General features: G+C 35.2%; 1 protein-coding gene across 2 annotated transcripts in view; it reads right to left on the reverse strand.

Moving 5' to 3' along the window:
• Nucleotides 1-19,942, reverse strand: part of LOC150103851 (carnitine O-acetyltransferase-like) — a 323,106-nt gene that overhangs the window by 36,337 nt on the left and 266,827 nt on the right. For both annotated transcript variants that reach the window (XR_016548716.1, XM_090397151.1), the window contains exon 13: nucleotides 4,495-4,632. Coding sequence is in view for 1 of the 2 variants with exons in the window: in XM_090397151.1 (XP_090253277.1) it covers nucleotides 4,495-4,632 (138 nt within the window). In the remaining variant the exon portion in view is untranslated. The remainder of the gene's footprint in view (nucleotides 1-4,494; nucleotides 4,633-19,942) is intronic.

The raw sequence follows: 19,942 nt of genomic DNA on the forward strand, positions 1-19,942 counted from the left end.
TCTCTCCTTCAACCACCCTCCTATCCATCTCACCAACCCTATATCTATCCCCATCTGCTCCAGTTTACTGATTAGGGTTCTATGTGGTATCCTATCAAAAGCCTTGGCAAGGTCCAGTAGTATTACTGTAAACCCATTACCCCTATCCAGTTCAGCCGTCACTGTGTTATAAAATGTGAGCAAGTTACTGAGGCATGATCTACCCTTCACAAAACCATGTTGTCCCCCATACAATATCCCATTTTCATCTATCCAATCCTGTATTCTTTTCTTACCTAATTTCTCTAAGACCTTGACAATGATTCCTGATATGCTAATCAGTCGATAATTTACAACAGCAGTCTTGGAACCACCTTTATGCAGTGGGATTATTTTCCCCTTTTTCTACCCTCTCGGGACTAACCCAGACCCGAGACTCAAATTAAACAAAATGGTCAAGGGTACTGACAATTCTTTAGCTGCTTCTTGTACAACACGAGCTGGTATACCATCCAATCCCACAGATGTATTGACATTGAGGTTATGCAATAGACTACTCACCTCCACTTCATTCACCACAATTCCCGTATAATCTACTGGTACATTCGTTTCTGCAATGTCACCACCTGGATGATATATTCCTGCAAAGTGCTCACTCAGTAACTCAATCAGTTGATATAGTAACTCAACTATATCAACTGATTCAGTTACCTCCCTACCATCGGCATTCTTTAAAATCATTCTGCCATGTACATTTTTCCTTTTACTTGCTACATATCTAAAAAACTGTTTAGGATTCTCTTTAGCCTGCATGGCCAATGTTCTTTCGTAATCCTTTTTTGCTTTTCTTACCACACTCGTTACCTTTCTGGCCTGCGCTTTATACCGTTCGTGTGCCTGCCGGTCACCTTTCTCCTTAAATTCCCTCCATAGTTGTTTCTTTTTTTGCAGCTCAAGCTTAATGGTGTTATTCATCCATTTAACCCCTAGTTGATTTATTATTCAAACTCTAGGTATACAGTCAGCCATTGCTTCATGCAAGCACTTCTTAACTACCTCCCATGCACTATCGACTTCTAGTCCTTGCAGTTGTACATGCCATGGCACTGAACCAATCAAACTCCTTGTCATACTTTCCAGCCCGATAATTCCACATGTACCCTGTCTTAATTGAAAATTCTACACCTTTAGCCACCTCCCAAGTCAAGACCCTATGATCACTCTCACCGATTGATGGCAACGTGGTCATATTTGTTACAGCCAAATCCTCAGATGTAATTACTAGGTCAAGCACTCTCTGACCCCTAGTATTTTCCATTACATGCTATCGCAGATAGTTATCCCTTAATAACCGCATAAAATCCAATTCCTTCCTCCCGTGTGTCCTCTCCTCACTCCAATCAATGCGACCATAGTTGAAATCTCCCATAATAATCACCCTCCTTCCACTCATTTCTTCTATTTGCTTGTGCATACTGTCACCACCATCTTTCCCATCACCTGGTCTATAGCAGCATCCAATTGTATATTTTGTTCTGCTAGCCTCAATCTCACACCAAATGGCCTCAAATGTGCTCTTTTCTCTATCCTGCAATTCAACGTCTATTCTCCTTGGCTGCAGCTCATCAGCTATCATCAACAATACTCCCCCCATTTTATTCTCTCTGTCATTCCTGAACACACTATACCCATCACATTCAATCCCACTAGCTATATCATCTACAGTCAGCCATGTTTCACTAATACCAATAATCTGTGGTCTGGAAGTGCCAACCATGGCCAAAAACTCTTCCTTCTTGTTCCTAATACTCCTAGCATTAGTGTATATGAATTTAAGACCCCCATTAGCCCCAACCCTACCTTGATGCCTTATATTAACTATCCCACTCTGATTTGTTGTCCTTATTTGCTCTGGCATATTATATTCATTCTTACATTCAACTGCCTCCATAAGGACTGTATCTCTACTCCCCCCCCCCAACAAATCTAGTTTCCCTGAATTTGCACATCCACCACATTCAGCAACACTTTCTCAAGTCTTCTTACACCGTAACCATTCAAATGCAAGCCATCCATCTTATATAGATCCTTTCGCCCATCGAACTCACTCCACACGTCCACAAATTCCACACCACTCGTCATACATAACCCACGCATAAAGTCATTCGCAATTATGGCCCTCCTTTGAAACATTTCACTGTCATACCGTGGCAAAAGACTAAACATTCTAACTCTCTCACTCTTTTCTTTTGCTACCTCAAACAATTCATTCAGGTCTTCTATCATTTCCATTTTGTCTCCTTTCAAATCATTCGTACCTGCCACAACAATCATTTCTTTCATCCTTTCCTTTTGCTCTCCAATAGACTCAGTTACATCCTTTATGGTCGCACCAGGTTGGTACAATTTTGTCAAATCCTCTACTATCACACCTCGTACTAACGAGTCTCCATACAGCACTCTATCCTTCATTTTGTTCATGTTCACACTCATACGTCTATTTTTCTTGTCATACTTTTTATTATTGGCTGGTTCATTCAGTCGACTTTTGCTCATACGCTCTAGCTGCTGTTTTGCCTTTGTATCGCACCATTCAACATCGCGATCTCACTCATTGCGTCTATCTCATCTTTTTTATTCTCAGTAAAACCATTAATACTATCATTCACACTTTCTACGTTCACACTCTCACAATTCTCTGGTACAACCTCGCCGTTTCTTGTCATATCCCTATTTTCTTCATTCTGAAGTTTGACAAAAATATCACACTCACGATCCAAAATACTCTTCAATTTCTCATTCTCCCTACATTTTCTACACACATTCACTCCTTTATTATCATCTAACCACACTCCGACTGCACTCTGCAAAGCGTACATTTCGCAGCTAGTACACCGAATCATCTCTTTTATACTACCGTTCTTTGATAAAGATGGCAAACCATCATTACTGGCCGCCATTTTCCTTCGTACTGGAGCCATACTTACTTGCAACGTATTTTATCAAATTATAACACACCAAAAACACACAAAAAGATGCACTAAGAGACGCAAGGCAAACAAAACTACGCAACATTAAATAAATTTATCAACGATAACTGAAAATAATACTTATCTTATCCAGAGCTTTCACGAACACTACACACTACGAATCCCTCTAGCGGCCATATGTGACAGACAATAATGCGGGAACAGAAGTAGATGGATTGGAGGTTCTTAGGATATTGCAGAATATCAATGTAAATACAAGCTGTGGGATTAGATAGGATATCAGCTTGGGTTTTGCAAGAATGTGCAAGGGAACTGGCAATGTCCCTGACTAGGCTCTTTAATATAAATATAAGCTCTAGTTTACTGCTGATAACCTGAAATTTAATAGTGCCACCTCCTTCAAATATTTTGGAATACCGATTACTCAAGATAATAAGATTAGTACAGATATAAAAGATAGAATGTATCTTCCAAAATTCTATCATGCAGAGTGAAAACAGAAATATACAAGACAATTAGACCTAATGTTTTAGATGAAGCAGAAACCTGGAGCATAACAGACCATGATGCATAAGTGTTGCAGATCTTTGAAAATAAAATCCTCAGAAAAGTCTATAGACATGTAAGAGATAATACAACAGATGAATGGAGAAGAACACATAATCAAGAACTATATATAACTCTATAGATCCCCACTTCTAGATGATGAAATTAGAGCATGCAGATTGAGATGGCATGGACATGTGAAAAGAACTGGTGAGGAGAGAAGAGCTAAACAAGCATTCAAGATAAAACCTGATAGAAAGCAACCTATAGGTAAACTGTGGATGCATTGGGAAGATAATATCCAAAAAGATTTAGCTGAGATGGAAATTCAAAACTGGAATGAAACAGTTCAAGACAGAAAGGAATGGAAGAAGTTGGCACATGCAGTAAAGGACCTTGAAGGTTCAGCAAGCTGAAGAAGAACCCTACAAATGATTAAGTTAATTTCCACATTAATGTTATCTCATCAATACTCTAATATGTGGATATCTTTCAGTGACTTTTCCTCATAAGCTTAATTTAGTATAAGCACTATTCCAGAACTTATTGCTTCACTTACAAATAAGCAAAAATAAAACCTGAGGAATGTAATTATTATCACATAGTCAGTCCTTCCTGCCAAAATCTAACTTTTCAGAGTTAACTACATCAATATTCTTTAGTTTTCTGCTCATGAATAAAAATAAAACTTACAGACTCAATATAAATAACAATACTACTTTACCATGTTATTTTTTAAACTTAGAAATCCTCCTTTGAAGGGAAAGATATTATTTCTATTATAATGGTTATGATATAATTAGAAAATTAATCAAAAATTATAGACTAAAAATATAAATAATTTCTTGCATCCACAATCACACACCTACTGAAAAAAAAGACAATAAGATAGTTAAATAAAAATTCATGATCAAAACCAAAAAGAATAAATGGAAAAGTCTTAATTTTCATAACAAATGAGGCAAGAAGCAAAATTCACCTGACTTGTGGAAAGCCTGAAATGTGTGCTAGCAACATAACCAGTGTCTAAGAATAGCTCTGGAACATTGAATCCATTCTCCACAGCAATAAGTTTCAATCCCAGAAGTAAACGATCTATTCCAAGCCCATTTATAGCCTGAAATAAGTTAATTTTTCTCTTTTATTTCCATTTTTTAACACAATTTTTTTAAACATAAATTTGATTATTATATTAGTGCTATTTAGTCTTTCAATGACTCAAAACTTAATAGGAATAGGATAAGATAACATTATATAAAAATTCTGAATTTCTTACAGAACAAGGGAACAAAAAAACAGTCTACTAAAGGGTGTCCCAAAATTCACACAAGATTTAAATTTAGCGCCATTTGTGCGGTAAAGTGTTGCCAACGAGAAAAAAAAGACAGCGTGACAGCTGACAGTTCAGGGTTATTAAAAATGGAGCGTTACATGAAAGAACAATGCATTTTCATTGTTGAGCAATATTCTAAAAATAATGAAGGTTTGGCAGCTACAGTTCGCAATTTTTGTACAAAATATGGTCGGAATAGTGATTTAACTTCATCAACTGTGAAAAGATTAATTAAAAAATTCAAGGAAACTGGATCAATTCGTGATCTTATACACTCTGGCCGTCCTTCAACAAGTCGTTCAACAGAAAACATCGAAGCAGTTCGTGAGAGTGTTGCTGAGAGTCCAGTAACATCAATTCGGCACCGTGGTCTTGAATTGGGCATTTCGAGAAGCTCTCTACAGCGTATTCTCACGAAAGATTTGCATCTTTATGCTTACAAAGTTCAAATGACTCAAGAACTGAAGCCTACTGACTACACACAGCGAAGAGAGTTCGTTGAATGGATTATGGAACAACAACAAGTGGATGCTTATTTTTCGAATAAAATCATCTTCAGCGATGAGGCTCATTCTCATCTTGATGGCTTTGTTAATCGACAAAATTGTTGCATTTGGAGTTCAGAAAATCCATGAGTGATTGTTGAGAAACAAATGCATCCACAACGGTAAGGCAATAACAGTTAATGGTGCTCGCTATCGCGACATGATAATCCAGTTTTTTGTGCCTAAATTGCAAGATATGGATGTGGACGACATGTGGTTTCAACAAGACGGTGCCACATGCCATACAGCCCGAGAAACAATTCAATTACTGCATGAGTCATTTCCTGGTTGGACTTTTTTCTTTGGGATTTTTTGAAGTCTAAGGTTTATGCCAACAAGCCCACGACCACCCACGCCTTGAAGGAGGAATTTGAGTGCTGTATCAACGAAATTCAGCCACATTTATGCAAAACGGTCATGGAAAATTTCGACAAAAGAGCATATGTGCCAGCAAAGCCGTAGAGGCCATTTACCCGATATGCTATTCCATTCATAACCCTATACTGTATACTTTATGAATCAATAAGAAATTACAATTTTTAATTAAAAACCTGTGTTTTCTATCAAAATTACTTCTTGTGTGAATTTTGGGACACCCTGTATAAGACAAGGTATTCTACTGTAAATTTGTGAGGGGGAGAAGCATTATTTCCCTTCATCCAGGGATTTGGTTTAAAGGAGAAATATCACTGAAATTGCTGCATTTAGTTGTCAGATAAGTTGTGAAGGTATTTCCTGATTTAACACATGATGCCCTATAATGCAAGGGGAGGGAAGTTCAAGAGAGCATATAAACCTAATCGAAGTGGTGGGAACATAAGTTATTAAAGCTCAATGAAAAGCTTCCCATTATGTGTGTCATTTAGCATTTATACATACAACATTTTAAACTTTGAATATAAGGCTTAAATTAAAATCCTTGTGATCTTTTCATATTTATTAGTTTTGTAAAAATAAATGGTAAATATGAATTCAGCAACAAATTTAATTTAAACTATTTAATTTCTGTCATCTTTGTGGCAAGCACTGTTAATCTTGTTGTAACACTCAAGATAATAAAAGGCAAAAGGCTGCTCTAAGGTAATTGTGTTTGAAGAAAGCTCTTTTCATGAAGCAATAAAGTTGTGAACTTGGATGTCTTGTAATGTCTTAAAGACATCATCCAGATGATTTCATGTGGAAATAATTCACAATTCACATTGTGAATTGACTAAGGACTTAAAATTGTAGAAATTCGGTGATCTCTGACAAAATTGCTATTTCTCTACTTTAAAGTTCTTTCAATTTTTCATAACATTATGAAAATAACATTATAGAGATTCAATATGTTTTCAAAACAATTTTTTTTTGTCTCTTAATATAATCTTATATTACAATTCAACAGGATAATCAACAAGCAGAAATTATATTCTAAATTCACTACTGTACTCTGAGGCAATTCACTTGGAAATAGGAATTCAAGATTACTGCAAAGTTCATGACAATTAAGTCAGCTTGTGCTCATAGAGAATACAGAGACAAATGTAAGAAAGCTAAACACTATGTAAAACTAGCTAAACAAAAGTCATGGGAGGACTTTGGCAAGAACATAGAAAATAAATATCAAGAAATTGGCAAAATATTCTGGAGGTTGTTGAAGAAGCTTAGAAATGGAGGAAAGAGTGTTGTAAAAGAAGTTAGAGATGATAAAGGTGACATGAAAATGGGAGAAAAAGATATCCTTGAAGTATGGAGTAATTACTTCAAAAAATTGCTAAATGAAACACATTTAGCAGTGATTGCACAGCGGTAAAAAACACTCAACAGGCATACATATCCATACTTGAAGTAGAAAAAGCCAAAACCTTGAAATGTGGAAAGGTAGCAGGAGTAGATGATATTCAACCATAAATGCTGAAATACAGTGGTATAAAAGTCTTACAGTGGCTGCACTGCATAGTTCAGAAAGCCTGGAGACAGAGGGCCGAATTCCCGATGATTGGAGTAGAGCTCTTATAGTACCCATATATAAAAAGGGAAATAAAACTGTATGTGAGAATTACAGAGGTATTTCCCTACTGAGTGTTCCTGGCAAGATCTATGCAAGTATACTTGAGAAACGGTTGAAAAGAATTGTGGAAGAAAAGCTTGGTGAAGAACAAGCTGGATATAGGCCAAATAGAGGCTGTCAGGATCAGATCTTCACTTTACGACAAAGAGTTGAGAAAGCATGGAAATATAACAAAGATCTGTATTTAAGTTTTGTTGATCTGGAAAAGGCATATGACAAGGTGCCAAGAGAGAAGCTATTCAATACGCTACAGTTATATGGTGTCAATGGGGCATTATATCAAGCAATACTTAGTCTTTATTTGAGTTGTAAGTCAGCAGTTAGAATTGAAGGAAGTACAGGAAAATGTTTAATGTTAAATCTGGAGTGAGACAAGGATGTACATTATCCCCTCTGTTATTCATTATCTATATGGATCACATTATGAAGGAAAGTGGTATTAAACATGATACCAAAATTGGAGATGTTAATGTCAGCTCTTTGCTTTATGCAGACAATGTTATACTTCTAAATAAATCTGCAAGATTCCCTGACTAAATAGAATAACTGTTGTAATAGATATGGTATGAAGGTCAGCAATAAAAAGACAAAGACAATGAAAATAGGCAGAATCGTTGAAAATATTAACTGCGTTGTGAACGAAGAACCTGTGGAACAAGTAAAACATTTCAGCTACTTAGGCACAATTTTTAGTGAAGATGGTAAATTAAATATGGAAATAGACAACAGAATCAACAAAGCTAGTGTTAAATTCTGAATGAGAACATTTATAAGACAATATTAATCTCATTCAGATTTTAACATGATCTCCCATTCCCAAAGTCAATTTTGTTATTTAGAATTAATGTGAATTATTCCTTACTGTTGTGTGTCACAAAATTGTGCTATTCTTGCAAATTCCTGGTAATACGTATAGACACCATGTAAACTATACACGGAGACCTTTTTTTTTTCCTGATGTTATGCGTGCAACCATCTAGATGCGGAGTAGCGCAGCGTGAACAAATAAATTTCTCTGCATTGAAAAGGACTTAATGTGAGAATTAGAAAAGTTAACCGTTTTCATCGATTACTTCCTTACCATCCTCGTATAAGTTTAATGTCAATTTGATTCAAGAGTAGGCCTAAAGACAATTGAAGACTGCGTGTTTAAGATATATAAGAGAGTTAAAGTAATAAGTAAATAGGATACCTTGATATCAGTTATATAAGAGTCGTTACGGAAGCATTACAAAATAAAGTATGATTAAAAGTTAAAATAAGAAAGTAACGACGTAACAGGTGGTGCAGCCGACAGGATGCGGATTCACATGATTTAATTAATTAAGTTCAGAAATAGTAGAGAAATCATCTAAATATATAATCCCAAAACTTTTGAAGTGAATTTAAATGAATCACAGTAAGTAGGTAGTGAAACAACTCAGGTGAGAATTATATTAGGTTAAATTTAGTATTGACAATTTTGTGTATTAATTAAGTGTGACTGACTAACCACAATGGCTTTAACATTAAGCACGGGAATGGAAGACAGTGAATTCTTCCGCACTGTCAATCCCCAGCAGGTCTTTACTCAATATTCAGGGGAGGAGTCGGATGATGCTCTGTCTTTCTTCTCATATGTGGAAGGGCTTACAGAGATGGCGAATTGGACTGACTTCCAATTACTAATTTTACTTCGTAGTAAGCTAATTGGAAGGGCTAAAACATATTTGTATTCATCACCAGTCCTTAAGAAGACATTAGAATATGGAAAGTTTAAAGACGTACTGATATCCCAATTTTCTAGCCAAGGAAATGTAGGTCCAAATCTTTGGAAACTACAGAGGATTACACAGAAAGACAAAGAAAGCAGTAGTGTCTTTTATAATCGCCTACTAACACTTTCTAATAGCCTTGGTGTATCCGATGTAGATAAACCTCACCTAGATTGGGCGGTATTTCAGCAATTCTGCCAGGGCCTAAGGCCTGAACTCAGAGAGAGACGGCTTACAAGAAGTTGACAACACTGGAAGAATGTCTCAAAGCGGTAAAGGAAAAGGAACAGATGATTGGAGACATTTGTCCCTCATCAAGTATAGGCAATGTGAATATTTTAGTAGAGACTAATAGTTCCCCAGATATATGTAAGCCTGGGAATGGTAGTAAGAGGAATAAAGGAAGGAATGAAAGTATTGAAGAGAAAGCTGTGAATTTTAATCAAATGGGTGAGAGTGAAGACCAGTCCACTAAACGGAAAATTATGGAGGAAGTGCAATCCTTCGTTTGCCAAGAGGTAAAGAGATTGCAGCAATCAGTGATGGATCGTCTTGATGCAGTTTTACAAAAGCTAGCGGCCATCACTGTGAGATCTTCCAAAGACAGTAAACCTCCAACGGAAAACATTGATAAAGTAATAAGCAGAGAAGTAAAGAGACAAAGTCAATCAGTGCTAAGATGCTTAAAGGAAGTCATGGAAAATCTGGACGTCGTTAACCAACAAGGAACAATGACCTCTCAACCCTAGGCCAGGAGTTCACTAATAGTAGAGAACCTCCTAGGTGCTTCAAATGCAACAAAATTGGGCATATTGCCCAGAATAGTAATGTTAATAAAACCTATTCAAACAATAGATGGGAGACTCGTAATTTGGACATGTTACACACAGAGGAGGCAGAAAGGTTAAAGGTTCTTTAAAGTCAAATCAGTCTATGATGAACATTATGGGAAACATCCAAGGTTTTGACTGTAAGCTGTTGTTAGACAGAGGCTGTAATGCCTATATTATAGGTACAAAGTATTTTGAGTGCATTAAACAAAGTGTGGAAAGGTATCACCCAACTAAGAAAGCCTGTGAAACTATATACTCTTTCTGACTCAAGCTGTAAGGCACACGAGAAAGTTCATGCCAAGATTTACCTGCCTGAATTTGGACTATGTGTCTGGCAGGAATTATTAGTTTTCCCATTAGCGCCCAACTTGAGTTCTCAAATCATTTTGGGAACTGACTTTCTGGAAAAGCACCGTTTCTTCTGTGACCTTTCCAGAGGTCAGATATCCCTGATGGGAAGAAGGAAGAGTGCTAGCACCCACAATAAGTCCATGTATGATAGAAAGAGGCAATAGAGAAGGAATTCACAATTGCTGGGCAACTTAAAATTGTCCAGTGAGGAACGGAATGACCAAATGTGAGTCAAGGTGATCCCAACTCTGAATTAATTGGTCAGCCTGAGACTCAAAGTAGCATAAGTGAGACAGGAAAACCACAACCTAGCAATACAGAATCAGAAACTTATGTTCAGAGTATAGGGACAGTTGAAGCAAACTTTGCTAAAGTCATTTGCATCCAAGAAGGTCACAAGGATTTACAAGAGAGAGAGAGAACACGGTGATCAAACAGCGAAATATTGGAAGCCAATCCCCATCAGTGTAGCATAATTGGAATGAAAACAATGGGTCAAAGAAAATCATTTAAGGAGGAAATATAAGAATAAGCAAGGCAGAGCCGGGACAAGGATGAGGCAAACGAGGTACTTGCCTCAGGTGAACAATGGGAAAGGGCCGCAAATTGTTGAAAAATGAAAATTAATAACTTGCAAAATAAAAAAAAATAAATAAAAAGCCAAATGCATCTTGCAATGTTCGTCAAATACTTGAAGCTGTTAAATTGTGAATGAAGCTATGTTATGTAATTTATTATTTTTCATTCACATTTAACATGGCTTATTAAATATTAATCATGGTTTATATAAAATTGTTTATTATCCCTTAATTAAGAATTACTAATTAAATATTTACTCAAAACTTGACCTATTATTAGTTTATAAAATAATATGTTTAGAATTTTGTATAACTAAATATATGTGGTGTAACGTAAAATGTTAATTTATATTTAACTGTATACGTAATCAAAAAGTTAAAGAAGTAGCTTAAATATTCTGTTGTTTTATTTTGTGAAATATTTAATGTTATGTAATCACTCATGAATAATAATAGACCATACATTACATTAGCGAAATGTTTACGTGCAGTCTGTTGTCATGGAGACGCACGCGTAAACAACCACGAGTGAAGAGAGCGTGGCGTTCGAACGTAAGCTGGGAGTGAAGGTCAGATAGAGAGAGATATATAGAGGGGAGTGAAGGTCATAGATAAGGGGGTTATAGAGAGGAATTATTATTAAGGAGTGAGGAGAGAGTTTTGCGGAACCAAGATTATATAATCCTCAGGGCAGAAATTTAAGAGTATAGTGTTCGGAAGTGAACCAATAAGCAGTGAATCATAAAGTTTAATATTATAAGCAAAATCAGCTGTTGTTGTGAAGAAAGGTTAATGTCGTAATCAGATAAAAAGGAAACTGGACAGTCAATGCGAAAATTCTGATTAGTTCCAGTTAATCTGGATTACGATTTTAATTCTGTGTTGCCCTAGGAAAAGGTTATATTGATTACTTGGAGAAAAGTGAACAAGAGAAGATATCAGTATTTATTACTGTTGTTTGGAATAGTGAAGTATGACTAACACTAGTACAGTTTAAACTTGGAGAATTTTTATTATGTGTGTTCCGCTAATGTTAATTAAGTTAATTCATAAGTGCTCTCTCAATAATTTGATGTATTGAAGATTTTGTCTGGTAAGAGTAGTTGTATAAGTTTGTCTATTCTAGCATTAACTGTAATATATCTCCGATGCTCAAGGTCCGGAATATATTTGCTTGGAATATTGCTTACGTAGTTTATTGCCTGCTGTGAATGTAAACATTGAGCTGATAGATTTGTGAAGACTGAATAAATGTGAAATTGTTATATTAACTTGAGATAAGAAGATTTGTGTTTTATTTAGACTGTGAATTGTATTTGAAAGTTAGAACGTTGAATTGGCATGAGTGACCTAAGAAGATATATTAAGTTATTTGTATAGTTCCATTTTAAAATAGAATTCTTGTATTTGTTAACCATATCATATATTAAATGTTTTATTTTGTTAATCTAAAGGTTGTGTTTGCCTGAATTCCTTATTATTGCACCGTTCATAAATATTCGAATCTAGCGGGAACCCCAAGTGAAAATGATAGTAAATGATTTGGCCTAATGAGATGACTGCTAACCTAATTAAGAATTGATCTTACTATTTATATAGACTAATCTGAGAATAGGGTGGCGCAGTATAAATATAAATTTCCCTACTTTTGGATCGGTGATCTCTTCTCAATTAGTTATTTTATTCGTAAAAGTGACTTGAATCTAGATGGTAAATTAGAACACGACAGAAAAGGTCGTCACGACAAAGCAAACTAATGATTTGCATTGGACTCTTTCGCTCAATACACTCACTTTCTTGTATGATATCACCCTAGTTAGCGGTATGGTATGCGAGTTTGGGCATGTTCGTTGTACATTAATGTGCATTATTTGTGCAGCGTGCTTGTATGACAGCAAGCAGAAGGTATTATTTTAAATATGTTAAACTTAAGGTAAGTTTTCTATTATATAAATTTGTAAAAATGTTTCATTGTATGTTACATTTTATTAGGACTGCAATATTATTTTCCATTTTTATTTGTAAAGTAATCAAAAGTGATTACATTGCAAATATATAATTTTTATTTTTCAGATGAACTAATGGCGTCAAGAAAACCCAGTGGTGCTGAATATAGGAAAAGAAGAAAATTGAGAAATGAAACAAATCAACATAGTGTAATACAGTTGCAAAATTGGCTAGAAAAACTGAGTACTTCAAATACAAGCAGTTCACTCGAGGCTCAAGAAAAGACGATTGAATTTGAAGAAAACACTACCATCGAAGATCAAGAAAAAGGAAAGGAAGTTGAAGAAATTGAAATACGAGAAAATTCGACAGAACAAGAAAAAGGGGTATTTAATTCTATTAATTTCAATGATCCTCCTTCATGGCTGCCTATTATGGATAAAATTAGTTGTGTTTTAAGTGAACATGGACCAGAACAAGGAGAAGATGCAGATTTTAGGGAAACTGCTTCAGAGTATGGCAGGAGATTTTCAAAGGAATGGTTTTTAAAAAATGTTCCAATGGAGAGCGAGTCCATCGTAACTGGCTCATTTTTTCAAAAATATCTATGTCGATATTTTGTTTTCCATGTATCCTTTTTGGTAAAGGAGGTAAAACGGATTCTGCCATCTGCAATCAAAGCCGAGGATTTAAAGATTGGAAAAATCTAAATCGAATTTCCGATCATGAAAATTCTGTATTTCATCGCAACGCGTATCTCAATTGGAAATGCTTTGAAAAAAAACTTAAAACTGGAGGTTTTATAGACGATTTGTTGCAAAAAGCAATACAGACAGAAAAAGAAAGATGGCGAAAAATTTTACGTGTTGTGTTGGATGTAATTTTATTTTGTGCAAAGAATAATTTACCTCTTAGAGGTACACAAGAAATTATTGGTAATCCGAATGCAGGAATTTTTCTAAACTTGATTGAATTAGATTCAAGACGAATTTCTTTTACTCTTAGGGAACCATCTTCGAACTGAAATTCTTTCTAGAATTAAAGAATCAAAATACTTTTCCTTGATGTTTGACTGTACGCCTGATGCATCGCATCACGAATAAATGTGCCAAATTATTCGATATGTAGTTATTAGGAACGATTATATTATGATTGAAGAAAGCTTTATAGATTTTATAGCAATAAAAGAAAAAACTGGTAGCGGTTTAGCCTATGAAATTATCAATAAATTAGAAAAAGATGGACTTGATATTCTAAATGTTAGAGGTCAAGGATATGACAATGGGGCAAACATTGTGGGTATTTATAATGGAGTACAAGTCATAATTTCTCAAAAAATGAACAAGCTATGTACATTCCTTGTGCAGCTCACAGTCTTAATTTGGTTTGTAAAAATGCTGCTTCTCCAAATGCTAACATGATCACATTTTTTGGAATCGTTCAGAGACTTTATACGTTTTTTGTGAATTCTATGACTAGATGGGATAAACTAATGTCTGTATTAAAAACAACTTTAAAAGGGGTCATACAGACACACGATGGGCCTCAAGAGCAAATGCCATCAAGGAATTGCACCAACAAATACCCCAAGTGTATAAGATATTAATTGATTTGAAAAATGAGCAATCAATGCAATGCGCTGAAATTAAAAGCATATTGAAACAAATAAATTTTAAATTCTTATGTGCATTATCTACATGGAATTTAATATTGCAAGAAGTTGATAAAATAAACAAAGCTTTGCAATCAAAAACAATAACTATAATTAAAGCTTCACGTTTAATAGAAGGATTATCTAATTCCTTGCAGCAAATGAGAGACACCATATGGGAAAATATTTTTTCTAAGAGTGAAAATTTGGCTTCAGAAATGGAATTGTCTACAGATTTTAAAAACAAACGAAGCCAAATTATTAAATTAGATGATCAATCTCAGCAATCAGTTCCTTATAATGATAAATATTTATTTACAGTAGAAATGAAAGGAGTAATAGATATTTTAATAACACAACTTAGATGGAGATATGAAAAACTATATGGGATTTCATCTGACTTTGAATTTTTAACAGGTGAAAAATTAAAGTCGATGGATACAGAAAATTTAAAAAAAGCAACTTGTGATTTATCCCTTAAATATCCAAACGATATAAATTCTGTAGAATTATTATCAGAAATAATCAGTTTCAAAAATCAGGCGATGACGTTAATTTCAGACCTTAAACCAGCTACAAATTTAGATCTTTTAAAAACGATTCATGAATATAGTTTAGTTCAGTCCTATCTAAATTTAGAAGTTGCATTGAGAATAGTCCTAACACTCCCTGTTACTGTAGCTTCTGGTGAAAGAGGCTTCAGTAAACTAAAAATTATCAAGACATATTTAAAATTGTCACTTGCACAGGAAAAATTGTCAAATATGTCAATTTTATCAATCCAACAGGAATTTACAAAACAAATTCATTTTGATAAAATAATTGATGAATTGGCTTCACTAAAAGCAAGAAAAGTAAAACTTTAAAAAAATATTTTATATTGGGCATTTATTTATATAAGTATTATTAATATTATTTTGTCTCTATTATTAAATTAAATTACTGAAAAATTTGTAATATTCTAATTCATCTCATGTGTAATACTTATTTTGTTTTTCCTTTGTTAAGGTTGGTGTGATTTTATTTTTAATATGTGTAATTTTATGTTCCTACTACTATTGTACTATTACTGCGTTCTGCGACTTTTTTTATTTAATAATTAATAAATTTATTTTTGATTTTAATCGTACAGACAATACACATGTACAATGGTGTCTGAAACTTAAGGAGAAACACTATTTATAAAGATTGATGCACCATGGCAACTGCAAATTCAGATGAATTAGCTTGCTGCAATTGCATAACTGGCAATTTTTTGTAGAAAGTGGGTACACATTCAAATTTTGAAATCGCACGCAAAGGGGTCTTGTGGTAGCACTCAAGATAATAAAAGGCTGCTCTAAGGGAACTGTGTTTGAAGGAAGCTCTTTTCATGAAGCAATAAAGTTGCAAACTTGGATGTCTTGTAATGTCTTAAAGACATCATCCAGATGATTTCATGTGGGAAAGAATTACTGGAAAGCTTGAAGACTGCAGAATTACTGATATTGCCAGAGAGTTTGGAATCTCACATAGCATTGTATCTAGGCTCTGGGCAGTGTTTCAACTCAATCTAACGTCTTCCAGATGTTTGCCAAGAGGTCATCCTTGCTCTTACCATGGAGCATGAAAACAGACTTTTGGTTATAACAGCAAAATGTAATTGATGCACCATGGCAGGTCAGCTTGCAAGTAGTTCCATTCAAGCACAGATAAATATATATTTCAACAAATTGTCGCAAGAGGTCTGCGACAAGTAGGCCTATATGCCCAGAGACCAGTATGGATACAATACCCTGAAAACTTGCTCTACGATGAGTTGTGGATAAAGGTTTCAGGGTATTGTCCATAAATATTGGACAACATAACAATGGGCTAATGTACTCTTTACATAGGAGAGTCATTTTGGTCTTTCCTCTAATCTAGAAGACACCTGATCTGGCACGAACACGATACTGCTTACCATTGCAAGAATGTTCTGGAAAGGGATAGATACAGCGATGCTCTGGGGTCATGGTGTGGGGAAGCATTATGCTTAATGGATGCACCAAGGTACAAGTGCTATGAAAGGGGACTATGACTGGTGAACAATATTGCAACAAAGTGTAAAATATCTCTTTTCTTTACCTTTTATTTTATCTGTTTACTTATCTACGTTCTTATTTAAACTTATTCTTGCCCCCCCTTTTTTTTCTGTGGTTAGTTAGACCTCGTGTTGTAAGTCTATCCAACTTAACAGTCCCTGAGCCGCACAATAACAATTAAGAAATTTATTTGATCTTAACGATTGCGCCACTTAATTGATCCTTTTATGTTAGAAAATTAGGGCGAGGAGATAACAAAAAATAAGTTAATACTTATTTTTTGTTATCTCCTGACACTAACAAGTCGTGGCTCATTACTGTATTCTACTCCCGCAGACTCGTTAATATTTTCAGGATAGTGCATTGGCTAAGGAATGAGAACCAGGTAATTACAAAACAAAAACATATTTATTATCAAACTAAAGGATATGATACACAGCATATAAAAGTTAATAAAAGATTAACTTAATCAAGAGCACTTTAACACATGAAACAGCTTGCTATCTAAGCAACAGAAACTATAGTGCGTTCACTATCAAAAAAACTATTTGTGCCTTGAAACACTATCAAACACTATCACAAGCAACCTGTGAATTAGATATATTCAACAATACATATTCTTCCCTTATTTCACATTCAATTTATCTGCCAGTTAACAAGTAACCTCTCTCAATCCTTTATGATTGCGAGTTACATTCACATAACATACTACAACAAAATAATGACTTACTTGCTAACAATCTCGAGAGGAAAGTCCGACTTACATTCCTTAATACACATTGAAACTCTAACGTCTTCTGTCTGGTCGATCCCCTAGAGCTTTCCTTCACTGGACGCTCTGGGGTTCTGCCGTAGCTACCCAGAGCCTAGAGAGAGCAGGTGGTGGAGAAATATCGGGCGTCAGCGGCAGGAAGGACGATCATCCTGGATTGAGAGAAGGAACCCCTGTAGAACCGTAGGTGAAGAGCCAAGCAAGAGACCAAGGACCAAAAAGCCATGTGCTGCATTGCTTATTCCATTTTCAGTCCTTTGTCCTTAATTAGAGTATTCCAGGATTAGCCAGAAGCAATGAAAGAATTGACGTCATCGCCGACTGCTTGACCATACAATTTGGTGGTATTCAGCGCTAATCCGGCTTAACTCCTATTAAACTTTTACCAATAAGTCTAAAATGCAGGTGCATTCTAATAGTAAATTATTCTATTATATTTTTACATCTTACTAAGCACATTTTTTTCTTATAAACTCAGGCAAAAAAAAAATCAAAGTTCACGTTCGATTGGTGCTGTAGGTGAAGAATTCATTTTTATGGATGACAATGCCACATCTCATACACAAGCAGTGGGGATACTTCTGGAGACTGAAGATATTAATCAAATCTGGTGGCCAGCACATTTCCCAGAGCTCAACCCCACAGAATACGTTTGGGATGCAATAGGGAGACACATCGTGCTCAAACTTCCCCTCCAGAAACCAAACACGGCCTTATCCCTGCTCTGAAGGAGGAGTGGGCCAGTTTGCCTCAAGAATGCCTGAGGTGCTAAGCATGGTATGATGTTATGAGAGCTGCATCGCATTTTGGGATGGACATATTCCATACTGAAATGTCTCTTCACACAGTTTTCTATAAGCACTGTATATTAATTCCTTAACTACATCTTTAGGAAATGTATAACTTTCACCAAAAATATATTGCAATTTAATTTAAATTAAAGATACCAAGAAATGATATACTTGGTTTAATCCTTTATCCAAGTGTAAGCAAACAAGTTTGCACCTGAACTATTTTCAGAACTGGGGCGACTCATATATATAGAAGCTTATGACTTCACTTCACTTGCCTTAGTATCCATAATGCAAAGCAAATATCCTTGCAGGTACATATAATGCTATACATTATGTGAAGGGTCACTACCCAGACTGGTTTATTTGAGGTCTCGTCAGTGGGAGCCAGTACACGTGGTTAGCCTAGTGGCTGTGCACTTCGCAACCATATGACTGGGGAAGGAGTATCCCAGGTTCAATTCCTGTTGAAGACATGAGGAATTTGAGGATCGTCCTCAGCCATAGCCAAATTAGCTAGTCTTGGGCACAGACAGTAGGGTTTTTTCCACCAGTTTATCTGGCATTTTTCATCCCACAAGCAGGCAAACTGGCCCTGTGAACACAACACGGATCTACAGCCATAAATACTTAACCCCCCCATGAGGGGGCTCAACTGGCCCCAATAGGGACGGGAGAGAAAAAGGGAGGAAATTCCATATGAATAAATAAATAACTGGGAGCCAGACCCAGAGGTGATACCAATGTTGAAGTAAAGCAGAAGTCATATTTTCATATAAAAGTTGCCAAAAGGTTCACACCTTATTATTAAAATACTCTGGATTAGAAATAGTTGTTGCGAAGTTTTTCTATTTGGTTATACTATAAATTAAAGATACCAAGAAATTATATACTTGGTTTAATCCTTTATCTAAGTGTAAGAATTTTAAATTGACATTAAAATTATACGAGGATGATAAGGAAGTAATCTATGAAAAGGGTTAACTTCTCTAATTCTCACTTATTATTAATTCCTTTTCAATGCAGAGAAATTTATTTGTTCAGGCTGCACCACTCTGCATCTAGATGGTTCCATGCAAAACATCAGGGAAATAACAATCAGTAAGTATAATGTCACTTTTTACCTAATATAGGTTTTCTAAATCAATAATTTATAAATATACAGCAATCGTGGTCCACTATCCAATACAGTCATACCCCGAAGTTATGTGGCAGGTGGGACCAACAAAAAGCGTGTAAGTCGAATTTGCGTAACTCGGGTATAATTTTGCATACAAACATACAAAATATTAGTTAATTGGGACCAAAGGTTTACAAAAACACCTATAGTTTTAAAGAAATATAATCATAATTGTAGTTTTTCGTACATAAAAAAAAAAGAAAGTTATTTCGATGTCACTGGTTTCATAACATCTAATTGTCTGACGGCATAATGTCTTTTTCTTGTCATGCAAAATTTCTTCATAGCAAGCTAATGATTTTTTTATTCCTTACCATGTGGCTACAATTTGTTCCTCGTTAGAATCTATGTCCTCCAAAATCTTTAAACCTTCCTTTTATGATTGTTCTTACTGTGGATTCCTGTAGATCAAACTTCTTTGCTAGCTCACAAATTTTCAATCCGCCTTCAAAATCCTTAATAATGTTGAGTTTTGTTTCCAAAGTCGATATTTTTCTTTTCTTGCTAGCTGTAGAAGAATTGGACTTGCTTCCTTTGGACGACATTATTATTTTTTATGTGATAAAAATTTTATCAAGA

This window comes from Typopeltis vanoorti, chromosome 8, assembly GCF_054136105.1.
Source record: "Typopeltis vanoorti isolate ZY-2024b chromosome 8, IOZ_Tvanoo_1.0, whole genome shotgun sequence".
NCBI classification, from domain to species: Eukaryota; Metazoa; Arthropoda; class Arachnida; order Uropygi; family Thelyphonidae; genus Typopeltis; species Typopeltis vanoorti.